The 15,582-nt window shown below is 55.8% G+C and overlaps 2 protein-coding genes across 4 annotated transcripts in view; one reads left to right on the top strand and one right to left on the bottom strand.

Annotated features, from left to right (window-relative positions):
- Positions 1–2,065: 2,065 nt before the first annotated feature.
- On the bottom strand, positions 2,066–8,831 carry LOC128115157 (paraneoplastic antigen Ma6E-like). The gene is made up of 3 exons (XM_052745653.1): positions 8,778–8,831; positions 8,148–8,653; positions 2,066–2,813 (listed from the first exon to the last, which is right to left on the bottom strand). Exons 1-3 carry the CDS (start codon positions 8,829–8,831, stop codon positions 2,777–2,779), a joined length of 597 nt encoding a protein of 198 aa, XP_052601613.1. The 3' UTR covers positions 2,066–2,776.
- The window catches only part of Csnk1g2 (casein kinase 1 gamma 2), a 26,467-nt gene continuing 19,281 nt past the window's right edge, over positions 8,397–15,582 (top strand). For 2 of the 3 annotated variants that reach the window (XR_008220324.1, XM_052747142.1), the window contains exon 1: positions 8,397–8,511. The gene's annotated coding sequence lies outside the window, so the exon portion shown is untranslated. The remainder of the gene's footprint in view (positions 8,512–15,582) is intronic. The other variant, XM_052747144.1, reaches the window with a different exon arrangement.

Genomic DNA, 15,582 nt, shown 5'->3' with positions numbered 1-15,582 from the left:
TGCGTGCACATGTATACTTACCCATGCGTGTGTGCGCGCATGTATACTTACCCATGCGTGTGTGTGTGCGCATGTATACTTACCCATGCGTGTGTGTGCGCATGTATACTTACCCATGCGTGTGTGTGCACGCATGTATACTTACCCATGCGTGTGTGTGTGCGTATGTATACTTACCCATGCGTGTGTGTGTGTGCATGTATACTTACCCATGCGTGTATGCGTGCACATGTATACTTACCCATGCGTGTGTGTGTGCGCGCATGTATACTTACCCATGCGTGTGTGTGTGCGCATGTATACTTACCCATGCGGTTGTGTGTGCGCATGTATACTTACCCATGCGTGTGTGTGGAGCCCAGAGGTTGGCATCAGCTAGCTGCCTTCTATTGCCTTCCATCTTGTGTTTTGAGACAGTTTCCCATTGAAACGGAAACTCACAGATCTCTAGGCTGGCTGGCCAGTGAGCTCCAGGGACTCCCTGCCTCTGCCTACCCAGGCTGGGGTGACAGGCAAGCACCATCATGGCTGCTGTTGACTTGGGTTCTGAGCAGAGGCAGGTGGATCTCTGAGTTCCATGCCGGCTAAGTCTACCTAGTGAGACCTACATGCCCCAAAATAAGAGGGTTATTCTGGGCTACATAACAAGTTCAAGACCTGCCTGGGCTACATGGGAATCCATCTTAGAAAAGGTGACCAGGAGCCCGGAGCTGGGAAAAGAAAGCACTATGGGAGGATGTGCCCAAAACAGACCAACATGGTCTGTGTTGTCTTTCCACGGCGTCCCTGTTCTAAGGCCCTTTCCCCAGAGCCTTGGGAGTGGCCATGAAAATGGGATCTTTGCAGGGGCCTTAGTGAGCTGCCTTAGGGTAGGTCCCAGACACCCGACTGACCTGTGACATTAAAAAGTGGAGATCGGCCGGGCGGTGGTGGCGCACACCTTTAATCCCAGCACTCAGGAGGCAGAGCCAGGCAGATCTCTGTGAGTTCAAGGCCAGCCTGGGCTACGGAGCTAGTCCAGGACAGGCTCTAAAACTACACGGAGAAACCCTGTCTCGAAAAAAAGAAAAAAGAAAAAAAGAAAAAGTGGAGATCCAGCTGGCAAGTGGTGGCACACGCCTTTAATTCCAGCACTTGGGAAGCAGAGGCAGGCGGATCTCTGAGTTCAAGGCCAGCCTGGTCTACAGAGCGAGTTCCAGGACAGGCAGGGCCGCACAGAGAAACCCTGTCTGGAAAAACAAAAAGATCTAAACACAGATGCCTGCCATGGGAAGGGCCATGGAGGGAGAGATGGGGTGATGTACCTACAGGCCAAGGACACTGAGGGTCACTGGTTGGCACATGGCACTGTGAGTGGGCAGGCTGGACTCCCTGCAAAGTGGCCACAGTGGGGTCAGCCCTACTTGTGCCTTGATTGCAAGAGTTCTGTCCACAGAATGGAGACAAGTTTGTGTTCCAGCCCTGGTGTACAGGGCTGGCCTCAGGACACCAGCGGACTGTCGCTTTCCTTTCCCTGTGAGCTTGTGTCCACACACAACTCACTACCACACATATGAGTGACAGCTCGTCCAGGAGCGGGAACAGTGACCCCGTAGTTATGAAGTCCGCATATTCCTCTCCCCAACCCCTTCTCGTCCACCGTTACGGTGCAATTCCGCCTTCAGCCACCAGGGGACACTCTGGACTTCTTGTACCAAGGGCCCCATTGTCCTCTGCACTCTCCAATGCTGTCCCCCAGAATACAATGGCCATGGCCTCTCTTTGCTCCACCCACACTGGCCTCTCACTGAGCCCTGTCTCCAAAGTCCCCAATGCAATATCACATGCTGTAACCCGTCCTCTACTTTGTTCTTTCAATCTTTTCTAGGTTTTTTTGTTTGTTTGTTCTTTTAACAAGGTCTCCTGTAGCACAGGCTGGCCTCCAACACACTGTGTGGCCAAGGCTGGCCCTGAACTCCTGATCCTCTTGCCTCACCTTCTAAATGCTGGGATGACAGGTGTATCTGAGCATTCTCGCCAAACCCCTGCTCTTTATTGGTGTGTTCTTTTTTTTTTTTTTTTTTTTTAAAGATTTTATTTATTTATTTTGTATACAGTGTTCTGCCTGCACACATCCCTGCAGGCCAGAAGAGGGCACCAGATCTCATTGCAGATGGTTGTGAGCCACCATGTGGTTGCTGGGAATTGAACTCAGGACCTTTGGAGGAGCAGCCAGTGCCCTTAACCTCTGAGCCATCGCTCCAGCCCCCTGGTGTGTTCTTTTTACATCTGCTTCATGGGGTCCTTTTTACCTCTCCTGCTGGCTGGAGGGGATGCTGGAGACACAGTACAGAACATAACTCATCTCTGAAGCCAGGAAGGGTTCCACCACTGACTGCTAACTTGGAATCTTCTCTCCAGAGTTCTTGTTTAGGACTGTGCCTCTAATTTTCAGAAAAGTCTGGAATGCTTTCAAATGGGGAAACAGAGAAAAATTATACAATCACTGTTGTCAGAATCTAGAAGCAGGAGGGGCTGCCCTGCCAGAGTTTACCTTTTGTGAGGATGGTAAGTAGATAAAACTATACTGCCTCTTCCTTCCATGCAGACATCACCAATCACCCATTGAGGAGACATCAACAATCAATTGATGAATGAATGATTCCTTCCATGCTTGGCACAGGACAGGCATTAGCAATCAATCTGCCAGCCAATGGTTCCCTCCATTCTGTGCACAAGCCGGACATCAATAGGACAGTTAGTGATGCTCTCTCCCCTTCTCAGCACAGAGCAGGCATCAACTAGTCAGCATGTCAGTGATGGCCTCCTTCTTTCTAGACATAGAACAGAACATCAGTTAGTCAAGTGGCATCGAGAGGAAACCCACAGCAGCTCATTTCTAACTCGGCTTTTTACAGAGAACGCTGAGGCCCAGGGACTTCCAGAGAGACACCTGCAGCACATCGAGACCAGGTGAACGGAGGCAGGCAGCCCCCTCCCCCCACGCCTTCCCGGGGACTAGTTTGGACTCTAGTCCCTGGAGCGATGCCAACAGAACAGCAAGCGTGTGTCCTCCAAGACCAGTTCCTGCGTGATGACCCAGACGGTCCTGCCCTCTCAGAGGGAAACTACCAGGCCTGGCAGGCGCGACTGGGCACGCTGCCACTCCAGGTGAGGAGGCCACTTGGAACTGAGCCTCTGTGAATGCCAGTGCAGGGCGAGGGCAGCTGCCATCTGCTCAGGGTCCTCCACCTTCTGCTAGGAACAGGCTCAGCTCCCTCGGCCCAAAGGGGGTCTTTCCTGCCTCCTCTGGCTGCCGGGGCTCCTGCGATGATCTCACAGGCAGGTGACTTTCTGGTGCAGACATCACAACCCCAAGTCTGAGCTGGGGGTCAGTGGCTAGCGTTCACCTCGCCCCCAACACTCAGGAGATCAGGGGTTGGCGGCTAGGTCATCCTTTGCTGCATATGGGGTTTGAGGCCAGCCTGGACTCCATGAGATCCTATCCTAAAAACCATTCTTGTCAAGTTTGGTGGTGCACATGATTCACACACACCTTTACTCCTAGTACATGGGAGGCAGAAGCAGGTGGATCTCTGTGAGCTCCAGGCCAGGCTGAGCTACAGAGTGAGTTTCAGGTCAGCCAGGTCAGACTGTGTCTCAAAAAAACAAACAAAAAATTCTTGGTTTGGTGGGATGGCTCCCTGAGTTCAATCCCCAGACCCTACATAAAGGTAGAGAGAGAGCCAACTCCAAGATGTCGGCCTCTGAGCTTCACATGTGCACGCGTGTGCGTGCCCGCGTGCGCACACACACACACACACACACACACACACACACATACACACACACACACACACACACACACACACACACACACACGAAAATAATAAGAATGTAAAAATATTCCAAAGCAAAGGACAATCGGAATGCAACCCACAGATCCAGGGAGGCTACCAGCAGGGGGGACCCTAGGATGACTGTGGCTTATAATAAGTTTTGGTTTTGTCCAATCACTAGGCATGCTTTACTGAATCATTTCACTATTAGGGTAAGAATTTGTACTGTATCAAGCTGATGAAAGAATGTGCTAGCTGTACTTTCAGGAGGGGAGGCTAAAATCTTTTTAGACTATGGATTAGCCTATAGAAAAATGTCTGCCGTAAATCAAACAATGAAGGGAAGATGAATAGGAATCTCACCTACACAACTTAATAACACATAGCTCTCTGAACAGATGAAGACAGGTCTCTTCTGTATCCCAGAATCTAATCAATATTTATATGTATAATTCAGCTATTATTTGGCTTAAAAGGGCTTACTGGGAAATGTTATCAATTTTACTGTTTTCTTTTTTTTTTAAGATTTATTTTATTATGTATACAGTGTTCTGCCTGCATGTATGACTGCAGGCCAGAAGAGGGCACCAGATCTCATTACAGATGGCTGAGAGCCACCATGTGGTTGTTGGGAATTGAACTCAGGTCCTCTGGAAGAACAATCAGTGTTCTTAACCACTGAGCCATCTCTCCAGGCCCAATTTTACTATTTTCTACACAGAAAACATTTTCTAGCTTCTAATAACCCTGGACTTTTGAATTATAACCTGTTTTTATATTCAAACTGTCTGTGTATTATTTCTCCTGCAGTTATACATAAACTGTTTTTACATTAAAAAAGGACAAATACTATAGAATTGTATTACATGAAATATCTAGAATATACAAATTCATAGAGACAGAAAGATTAGACGTTATCTCAAGATGGAGAAGAAAGGAATATAGAGCAATCATTTCCTAAGTACAGAATCTGTTTTGTGTGATGGAAAAATCCCACAAATGGAAAGTAGCATCAGGACATAATATCATGAATGTAAATCAATACAATTAATGTAAATAATGAATATCATAAATATAGCTATTTTTTTTTTTTTTTGGTTTTTCGAGACAGGGTTTCTCTGTGTAGCTTTGCACCTTTCCTGGAACTCACTTGGTAGCCCAGGCTGGCCTCGAACTCACAGAGATCCGCCTGCCTCTGCCTCCCGAGTGCTGGGATTAAAGGCGTGAGCCACCACCGCCCGGCTAAATATAGCTATTGAATGAATACTGTGAATGCAATCAATGAATACCACAAATGTAATTAATATCATGAGTGTAATTAAGAATATCATGAGTGTAATTAATATCTTGAATGTAAAAAAAATGTAAAAATATTCCAACATCCGCCGAGCATGGCACGGCACCACCTATTAGACCCACACCAGGGGACTGTCACACACTCTGGACTAGAGAGAGTGCTGGGCCAATGTGGGGCTACATAGGGAGCTGCGTCTCAAAATACTAAACCAAACCAATCGAAACAAAGCCAAACCCAGTGGAGGAGGAGGAAGGAAAGGGAAGGAATCCCAGCCTTTCAGAAGAGTCAAATTGAGCCGGCTGCTCCCCTAAGCTGGTTTCCGGAGACAGGGTTTCTCTGTGTAGACCAGGCTGGCCTCGAGCTCACAGAGATCTGCCTTTGTCTCCCAAGTGCTGGGACTAAAGGCATGTGCCATCACTTGCTGGCATCTTTTGTCTGTGACACAGCCTCCGTAGCCCTGGCTAGCCTCTTCCTGAGCGCTGGGCTGACAGGTACTTGCCCCCAGTCTCTGGCCCCAGCTTAACAGTAGATGTAGACAGGGACTCTGGGCTACTCCTCCATCACCCAGGGGAGGGATCTGATTGGATCATGCTGGGCCAGTCAGCTGGCTGGCTGGTCCTATGGTCCAGGAGCCTGGTGTCCCAGGGCTCACCCTTCAGCTGTCTCCTCCTTCTTCCTGCCACCCCATGGCCCTCACAGCTTCACCCCATCTTGTTCCTTCCTCAGCCAACCTGAGCTCAGAACTCTCCCCTTAGGTGCAGCCCTGACACTGGTGTGAGTTGGGGCCTGCACCCCGCTGCAGCTGGCACGGGAGGTGGTGGGATCTGCCAGGTAGCAGCATGGGAACAGGGTGGTGGTGCAGTGGCCAATAAATCCATTGGCATCCACATCTGAACATCAAAGGGGGTCTCAGGTAAGAGGGACTCTGAAACTTCTCAGCCTGCAGCAGGTGACCTGGGGCCGCCCTGCAGAGCACATCCCCTTGCACCTTAGCGGGGACGACAGTTGGCAGTATTTTATCCCTTTCTGGATTCCCACCATATACTCATAGGCCTGGCCATTAACCTAAAGTTATAAGGAGATAGTACTGAGGACCAGCGAGGGTAAGTGATTGGTCCACAGTCACACAACCTCTGCCTGGAACGGCTCTAATCCTGGGTTTAATTCCTATGTACTTGGAGCTGTAAACGCTGTGATTTAAGAGGCAAGTAACAGCCACCACCCAGGTAGAGAGGGACAAAGATGGGGTAGGACGTCCAAAAAGGGAAAAGCCCAACTTCTCCCCTTCTGTGAGGGCTGTGGAGCAGTCACGGCACATCGGCTGAGTGCCTACTGTGTGCACACTCCTGCGCTGCCTCCCAGAAGAACAGTCTGAGAGCAGATACAGTCCTCCACACCACAGCTCAGGAGAGAATCACGCTGCAGCAAGAAAGGAAAAGGGGCTGTGGAACTTCTCTACTGCCTGCAACTTCTGGGCTGCACTTGGCTGCTAAAACGCTGGATTCAGCCTCCCAGGACGGCATATTCACCCCTTGTTTTTTCTTCTAGGAGGGAAGGAACATACCGTCATGAGGAAGAGGCTGGGATCTGGGCACACTGCATCTGGCCTTCCCAGGGGCCATCTGGCCAAAGCACCCACCCTCAGGCACTTTACCACCCATGAAGTCCTCTGAAACTTGGGTGCCCTCCCCCAGGACTGAGGACCCCCTGGGTAGTCCATCATTTTAGCCTCGGAGGATTTGTGACTAGATGTGTTTCCTTCAACTGAGCAAATATCTACATGGGGAAGCAGCAGGGTTGGGGGGGGGGAGCGGCCTCTTTCCAGGCAGGGCCTTGGGCAGCACAGGAGTCACATGGGGACCCTGCTCTGCAGCCCCTCCCCGCCTTTATGTGCGGCGGGGAGACACGATGCAGTGCGTGAACACGCATTTTGTGAGCTGCACCAAGTGCCTGCCAGCTGGAAGCAGAGTCCGTGCTTTGTGCAGGAGGCTGGCAGGGCACCTGCTGGTCGTCCCCAGGTGACCTGCTGCAGGATTGGGACCCCAGAGGCTCTGGCACTTGGGGATGTCGTCATGCAAAAGAACAAGAAAAACCAAGGGGTGATGGGTCATGCCTGTCATCCCAGCACTTGGAGGCTGAGGCGGGAAGGATTGCTAGGAGTAGAGGGGCAGCCTGAGCTACGCAGCAAGACAGTCTCTAAAAAAAAAACCAAAAATCAGAATAAAGATTTAAAGAATTAACACCGAGACGAACAGCCCTGACTCTGACCATTTGCCGGGAACCAAACCGACAATTTTCTGCCGTGCGGACCATGAATCTTAAAATACTATTTTCTTTTTATGGAAGTAACTTCCGGGTCCAGCGCCATTCACTCCCCTCCGACCCCACCCCCGTCGCCGGCGCTCTAGGAAAAAACCACGCCCCCTGGCACCGCCCACCGTGACGTCGGGTGGTGAGACAGTGACGTCACAGACGCAACTGCGGGCGGGCGCCGCGGAGACCGCCACGCGTCTCCATGGCAACGAGAGCGCGACGCCCCGCGGGGTTGTAGGCCCCGCCCCCACGAGGGTGGGGCCGCCGATGGTAGTAGTCCCAGCTCAGGAACGCTCTCGCAGCCGCCGTTCTACGGTGTCCCTCGGGACTCGCCGACAGGCGGCTTCGGCTCGTCCGCAAAGCGCGGCAGCCGTAGTGCGGCGAACCACCCTTTACCCTCAGGCGCCGTCGCAAAACGGCGTGCCCGCCACTTGGTTCCGCCCCCGGGTTATGGTAAAGTTCGGCTCCCGCCTCCAACCTAAGCCCCAGTGTGGTAGAGCTCCGCCCCTCCACCAGGCCACAGCCCGACCCGTCGTAAAGCGCCTACCTCAAGGCCCCTCCCCTACCTGGTGGCTAAAGTTCCGCGCCCACCTTCAGGCCACGCCCCCACCGTGTCGTAAAGCTCCGCGCTCTCCTCCCAGCCACACCTCTGATCGTCGTAAAGCTCCAGGCCCCCCTCAGTGACCAGGCCCACATGGTCGTAAAGCCACGTTCCGCACCTTAAGACCACGCCCTGCGCGGTCGTAAAGCGACGCCCCTTCCCAAAGGCCACGCCCCGCGCTATGACGTATGCAACGCGCACCCCTCTCGCGTCCCGGTCGCGCCTGCGCAGTGGCGCGCGCAGGCCGCCGCCCCCCGCTGGCCGACGCTGGCGGCGTAAGGCGCGCGGGGGCTCCGCGGAGCGGGCGCGGCGGAGCGGCGGAGCCCGGCCCTCTCCGCCGAACATGCCGAGGCCGGCCCCGGCAGCGCGGGAGCCGGATCGGGGGCCCGAGCCGGAGCGCAAACGTGCGCGGGGCCCGGAGCGGGGGACGCCGCGCTGCTGAGCTCGGCCGCCGCCGCCCGCGGGCCCCAGGCGGGGCGCAGGTAACGTTGCGCGCGCACGGCCGGCTGCGCCCCACCCCCGCCGCGCCGCGCCCCTGTGACCCCCCCCCCCACTGACCCCAGATGACCCCGTCTCCGCACCGGGGTGCTCGCCGTCCCCACCCTGCGGTTCCCGACTGGTGCTCTGTATCGCGCGACCCCAACTTCCGGTTACCTTGCCTCAGTACCCCTCACTCTGACTCCACCTTTGATCCGGCTCTCTGATACCTGAGTTCCTGTGTCTGCTATGTCGCAGGTGCTCGACTCACCTGCGACACCCAGGCGCCACTACTTCCGGTCACCCTCTTCCCGGGACCCCCCATTCTGCTTCAGTGTCTGCCACACTGACCCCACCCGTGGCCTCGCGCTCTGCCCCTAATTTCCTGCGTCTTCTATCCGGGTGTTCAGACCACCTGCAAACCTCACGTTTTAATCCGTGTCCCCCGATGTCCCTTTCTTGTCCCCAGACCTCCCTTTCCACCTGGTCTCCGGGCCTCCTGCCATCTGGGCCCGGCTCTTTGTCCCTCCACTCTCCCAGCCCTTCTGCCTGATGTTCACTGTTCGCCATTTGTGGTCCTGGTGGTTTGTTGGGGGAGAATAGCTGGGGGGCTTGGGGACAGGGACGGAGGGTCCTGTCTAGGTGGAGGGGGGGGACCTGTTGCAGGGAGCTGCTTGAGAACTCTGGTCCCAGCCGCCTGTGCCCTCCCCCTTCCGCTCTGGCCACCGGCTTTGTTTTCCGGAAACACACGGATGAAGGAGGGAGGGGTGAGATGTCTGAGCTGGCTGCTGGATCCCCTGCCCGTACCTCTCTGCCCCAACTTTGTCCATGGGTGACTTTAGGAGATGGAAACAGAATGTCTGCAGGCAGGGGCTACTGTGCGACCTGGGCGAGACCCAGCTTTTAGGTTGGGGGCAGCTGGTTTTCATCTTGGTGGCCTCTGGATGGCAGTTTGCAGGAAGCAGCCTGGGGGTTGGTGTGTAGGTGGAGGCGGGGAGACTTGTCTCTGTCCTCTCTGAGCCTGTCCCTCAGGGCTCTGGAGGCTGATGGGGCCTTCCACTAGGAGCTGCAGTGGATGTTTGTGGCCTGGGTACTCTGAGAGCTGGTGGGTGGAAGGCACAAAGGCCTTGTTGGTATAGGAGAAACCCCAGCTGCCCACTGGGACAATGCTGACCAGCCAGGTGTGGGGGTGGTCACTGTCTGGGCTCCTTGCCTGCCCTGGGGGCTCTGCCTGGGTGTAATGCAGAGGATGGCCCGTACAGGTTTGTAAGGGAAAGTGTGCACTTGTCTCCACCAGAGCTGTGTGGTGCTGGCTGGGGGGTTTCCCAGGAGATCACGGGCACACACAAACAGTTCATTCCCCGCCCTCCCCACTAACCTGAGCCTTGGTGCTTTCCTGGGAGCCAATGGGAAAGAACCTGAGCAACTAAGCAGGAGAGCTGGGGACCCCTGGGGAGGGCTCAATCTAGGGGCTCCAGAGCCCACTGCAGCAGGCGAGTGGGGTGGTGTTCAGGGTCTGTGTGTCGGTTCCTGGCGGTGTTGCTTTGAGCATGCCTCTTATATCGCCGGGCCTGCTCAGAGGAGAGGTGGCCTTCTGTCCCCTTATTTTACCTTGGGATGGTCACTTGGGCTCCAAGCATGTCCCAGAGGCCGGGCCCCCTGTGCTGTCCACAGTGTGGAACCGAGTGTGGATTTCTTTGAGTTACCTGTGACTTCTCCTCCTTAATTATATTGTAATTGCCTCCGGGAGCAGGAAGTGAGTGAGGTTCTTGGTAATTGAATGGCGCCAACATGCCCATCCCAGCTTTGGGGAAGAAGCCAGCATGCCGATTGTGAGTTGGGATGAACGTGGCATTCCAGACAAATGCAGAGGACCACTTGTGTTCCTGGGGAGCTTACAAATGGGGGATGCCCATCCAAGATGTAGGCCCTGGGGAGGTGTATCTGTACACCGGGCAGGACAGGAGCTGTGCTGTGGGGTAGATGGTGTTTATTCTGTGTGTGACTCCTGCACAAACTACCCCAGGTTCCTACCAGCAGCAGCCAACATCCTTTCTGCAAGGGGCTGGGGACTGTTGAGGTGCTGCCCTTAGCTATGTGGGGGCCAGGCGGGGAGGGAGGAGGAAAGCAGGGCTGTAAGGTCCTGTTGAGGCTGAGTGCCATATAGTGTGGCTTTTTGGTGTCTAGATGGTATAGAACAGGCCAGTGGTTTTCTTGTTATCTGGGGGACAGATGGGGCCATGTGAAGGAGGCCCTAGCCCAAGAGTCCTGTAGCTGGATCATGGTGGGAAGTGGCTGGGGCTTCATCCAGGTTCACCTGCCCATCTCATGTCCACTGGCTTAGTGGCCATGCTCTTACGGGACCCATGCTCTTGTAGGCTGGGCATCAGCTTGCCAGTCAGCACCACGAGCAGTCTTTTCTCAAGAGCCGGTTGGTCGGCACAGTCCTAGGCGTGTGGCTCACAGAGGTGTCTCTATACTCAGCTGAGAAATGGTGGGCTGGGAGGGCCCCAAATCTGGGGCCTGTGGGCTTGAGTGGTATGGTGTATCTATGAGGGGGTCATAGCACTTCTTTTATAGAGAGGACAACCTGTTTGGTGTCGGAGGACCTGGGGTCTGGCAGCCTAGTGTTCGTGACCCTAGGGACAGAGGAGGTGCAGGATGAATCAGGAGGGCTGTGCCCTAAGGGAGCCCCTGTCTTGCATGGCCTTGTGAGTTGGAAGAACACACCTGTCCCTTTGGTAACCTACACCCCCCCCCCCCATGACCTCTGCTACTTCCAGCGGCTGGGCAGCAGCACCTGTGTGAAGAACTTGCCCATGAACTGCCCTGACCTCCATGAGTCACACTTGTCCCCATCCTGGCGCCCAGGAGGGGACAGTCACTCTGGAGGCACAGAGCGGGGCTTGACCTCAGGGTGTGCTGTGGGGAAACTTCAGCACGTCTGTACTCAGCTCTGAATGCAGAGACATAGTTGGGCTGTTCGGACGGCCACCTGTCACCCGAGGAAGCAGTCTGGCCGCTCACACTTGAGGGGCACGGGACCCCAAGGCCTGCAAGGACGTACATCAGACCCTAAGAGTGCCTTCGCTCTGTGGGTTTTGTCCCACACTGCATGGTCACCAGGAGGCCGTATCCTGGGCAGAAGGGGCACAGGACACCCGGATCGCGTAGCAGTCAAAAAGCCAAGCCTGGGAGCCACAGCTGTCCAATCTGCCCATGTCCCCTCTCTGTGGCCATGTCCACTACCCCCACTGAGGCCTCCAGCACAGCTCCTCTGGGCCAACTGCTGTTCATGGGGCCTCAGGGCCCTGCTGGGAGACAGAGCCTGAGGGGAGGCCCCTTGTGCCAGGTAGCATCGTGAGGACAGATTAGCTTTCACAGTTTCTGCTCACTAAGACCCCAGGCTGCACTCTTGGCTGGGGGCTCCCATTCGAGGCTAGGTGTTGTGGGTGGTCATCCATCCTTTCCTCTCTGAGAGAGGCCCCACGCTAGGGAATTAGTCTAATTTGGGGCCCAGTGGTGGTGGTCGGCCTCTGTTTTCCTCCCTTGGAACAGGCCTTCAGGTCGCCCGAGGCCGCCTGCCCACAGCCTTGCCCCTCGGGACAGCTCAGTGCCATGAGGCCGAGACAGATTGAGGTCACATCCTGTCAGATGGCAGATCTTCCAGAGCCTTCTGAAACAGGTCAGGGTCCAGCAGCAGCATGCAGCCTCACCTGAGTCTACAGTCAAAGCCGGGAACAGGTTGTCCCCATGGCGGGCTGTGCAGGCCTGTGACAGCAGGACACAAGCCAGGGGACAGAAGGGTATTTGGTTTGGCTGTGCCTGAGGCCTGGAGGTGTGATTCTCCAGCTGGGGTGCCAGCCACTGATTCCCTTAGAGACCCCTGAGAGCATGCCACACCTAGCTCAGACCCAAGGGGAAGAAACCCCATCTTGATTTTTTTTTTTTTTAATTTTAGATTTTTGAGAGACAAGGTCTCACGTGGATTAGGATGGTCTTGAACCCCTGATCCTCCTGCTTCCGGGTCCTGAGTGCTGGGGTCACTATGCTTGGCTCTTTTGATACAGGTCTTACGTACCTCAGATACGTATGGGTGGCTGCCATGTGCCGTTGTGTGCCTGTGGAAGTCAGGGAGCAACTTGGACTTGCTTCTCTCCTTGAACTTTGGTTTTTTGACACAGGGGTCTCTGTAGCCCTGGCTATCCTGGAGCTCGCTGTGTAGACCAGGCTGGCCCCTTCCACGTTGATAGTTCCCAGGCTTTCACCAAGCTTTTCCCACTGAGTCACCTCACCAGCCCTGCTTTGTAAGTTTGAGACAGGATCGCACTCCGTAGCCAAGGCTGGCCATAAACTCGTGCCTGCCCCAGCGACCTGAACCCTGCTGTAGGTTTTTTGAGGCAGCATCCCAGATGACCTAGGCTGGCCTCTGGCTGAAGATGGCCTTGAACTTCTTGGCTCCTGGGATTTGCTCTGTGCGTGTTCTCCTGGGTTACAGTGGAAAAGATTAGGGGTACCCTGGGGCAGCTAAAGGAACCCCTGCCTCAGACTTAGGCCTGTAAGGGTCCTCAAGTGTGTATACAGGTTGGGGAGCAGGTACCGGATTCAGGACCACAGAGCAGGCTGTACCAGCAGCCCCTGGGCACAGAGAAACTGGGATCTGAGTGGCTGGGGCCCACAGAGCTGGCAGTGGTGCGTATTCCCAGGCACTGGCCTGTCTCTCCAACTTACTGTGTCTGTGGCCTGTGCTTCCTGTGGTGGCACGCCCCTGTGGGCTCCTGGGAAATCTGCATGCTGCCCTTGACTGTTGAAGTGGGCCCCTGAGAGGAGGTGTGACTGGGCAGGGCCTCCAGGACAGACTGCCCCTCCCTCCCGGTAGACAGCTCTGTGGGGCGGCCAGCTGTTCTTCACCTGGTGCTGGACCCTCCACGCGCTGACTGCGTAGACAGGCCCGACATCCCAGCTCTGTGAGGTGCCTCCTGGGTTAAGCTTTGTGGTCACTTCCACCTGTAAGAACATACGGTTCTGAGCTCCCCTCTCCCCCACCCCACTATACTGTTACTAAAATGTCAAAACCAAGCATGGCGGCCTCAGACCTGTCTTCCCCACCCTCAGGATGTGGAGGCAGAGGAGCAGGAGGTAGAGGCCAGCTTGGGTAAAAGTGCTGGGGAGGACAGTGGGTGAAGCAGGGGCATGGTGGCCACCTGTGGTCCCAGGTCCTTCCTCACGGGGCTGGCTGTGCTAGCTGAAGTGAGCAGCTGTGGGTTCCGGGGAGAGACAGCTGTGATATAAGGTGGGGGAGACACAGCCGTGATATAAGGTGGAGGGTTATCCAGGAATGCATTTGCTCACGCACGCACACGCATGCACACACATACAGCAGTCCACCCTGGCTCGTGCCTGTAATTGCAGGGTGTGAGGTCTGAGACAGGATTGCTGCAGGTTCAAGGCCATCCTTGAGAATTATCTATTAGAGGTTTCTGTGACCTCCTGGTGACGCTTCCAGAATTCCCAGGGGACAACCCCGTTCACCCCAGGATCTCCTCCTGTGGCTGAGTTGTCCTGTCTTGGGCGGGGTTGGGCTGAGTCCCACTGGAGCTGGTGGTCCACACGGTCATTTTCTGGCTGAAAGTGGTGCTCCTGTCCATAGTATCCCAAGTACTGTGGAAACCATGGGCAGGTGGCGTCTCTGCAGTAGACCACGGTCGGTGCCGTTTACATTGTGCCAGTGATGCTGCAGAGCAGTACCATGGCCTCTGTTCACTCTGTGCTGGGACCCCCTACTGGTAATGGCTGCCCCATGGTCTAAGAGCAGAGCCACCCTCCCTGAGACCTGGGTCAGGAGGTCTGGACCCCGAAGCTCTGTGTCCCACAGTCACCAACCCACCTGAGTGCAGAGGGTGTGGGATCCTCAGTCTCAGCTCTAGTGTGGAGGGCGTTCTGGGAGGAGCAGAGGACCCGTGCCCCCCTGCCCCATCCTCACCGTCAGCCTGCTCCTTTCTGTAGTTTATGCTGTAGAGAGGTTTGGGCGTTAGAGGTACAGAGAGCAGGGCAGTGGCTCTTCGCTGTACAGGGTGCACACTGGCTGTCAGGGTTGTCCCGTCGTCCCCCCCCCCCCCCCCCCCCCCCCCCCCCCCCCCCCCCCGTGTCCACTGGCTGTCAGGCCCCTCCCCGCCCCTCCCCGTGTCCACTGGCTGTCAGGGTTGTCCCGTCCGTCCCCCCCCACCCCCGTGTCCACTGGCTGTCAGGCCCCTCCCCGCCCCTCCCCATGTCCACTGGCTGTCAGGTCCGTGCCGCCCCCCCCCCCCCCCCCCCCCCCCCCCCCGTGTGCACTGGCTGTCAGGTCCATGTACCATCCTGTGTCAGCGCCATGCCCAGTTGTGTTAGTGTTTTGAGCACTGTGGACAGTGCTGCTCGTGTGGCTGAGGCTGCGGTTGGCTGTCGCTTCTGAAGTCTGTTGATGGGTCCCCCAGATGGCCCTCACTGGCACACACAGGTCAGCCCAGCTGATGCTGAGGGCCCCCCCCCCCCCGCCATGGCTGCACTGTCCCTGCCCAGCAGCCCAGCCTCAACTGCTGCACAGAAGCACTCCCACCACCACAGTGCCCCTCCCTCCCGTACCCATCCCCAGCCGGTCTCCCTGCACTTAGGGGGACAGTGGTGTATGACCAGGAGCAGGTAAGCTGTGGTGATATCTGAGGTGCCTTTCTCCAAAGACAAGGTACTGGGAAGTCTGGCCGTTGTATGGGCCTCTGTAGGAGTCCCAAGCGCCGCCCCCCCAACCACCTCAGTTCCCATCAGCCTCATGGGGCAGGCATGTATCTCCTTTGGTCATCAGATCCCCACTTAGTGTATAGCCCTACTGCCCACTGGCCAGGTGGCACCAGCCCTTGCTGGTCAGGCTCCTTTCCTATCTTGGTTTGAACCCCGAGTGTCTCCAGCAGTCTTCCAGGACTCTCAGTGCTGGGGAGTCCTGGTGTGCCACAGCCTGGGAGTGTGAGAAGCAGGAAGGTGTCCCAGTTAGGCTGTCGCTCAGGTGCAGCATCCCTGGGGCTGCAGCCCAGGTCCCCAGCCAC

Source organism: Peromyscus californicus, unplaced genomic scaffold (assembly GCF_007827085.1).
Source record: "Peromyscus californicus insignis strain IS unplaced genomic scaffold, ASM782708v3 Scaffold_1__1_contigs__length_55948999, whole genome shotgun sequence".
In the NCBI taxonomy this organism is placed as follows: Eukaryota; Metazoa; Chordata; class Mammalia; order Rodentia; family Cricetidae; genus Peromyscus; species Peromyscus californicus.
The sequence above is the reverse complement of the archived record's forward strand: the minus strand, read 5'-3'. Positions and strand labels throughout refer to the sequence as shown.

Bases quoted from the DNA above. Each gene is read 5' to 3' on its own strand.
- LOC128115157 (XM_052745653.1), bottom strand. From the start codon at position 8,831: ATGGGGGGTCCCGGGAAGAGGGTGACCGGAAGTAGTGGCGCCTGGGTG. The intron at 8,654-8,777 runs GTGAGTCGAGCA...CGCGCGATACAG, and splicing joins GTGGCGCCTGGGTGTCGCAG to AGCACCAGTCGGGAACCGCA. The intron at 2,814-8,147 runs GTGCGGAACGTG...TTCTATGTCTAG, and splicing joins GCGCAGGGCGTGGTCTTAAG to AAAGAAGGAGGCCATCACTG.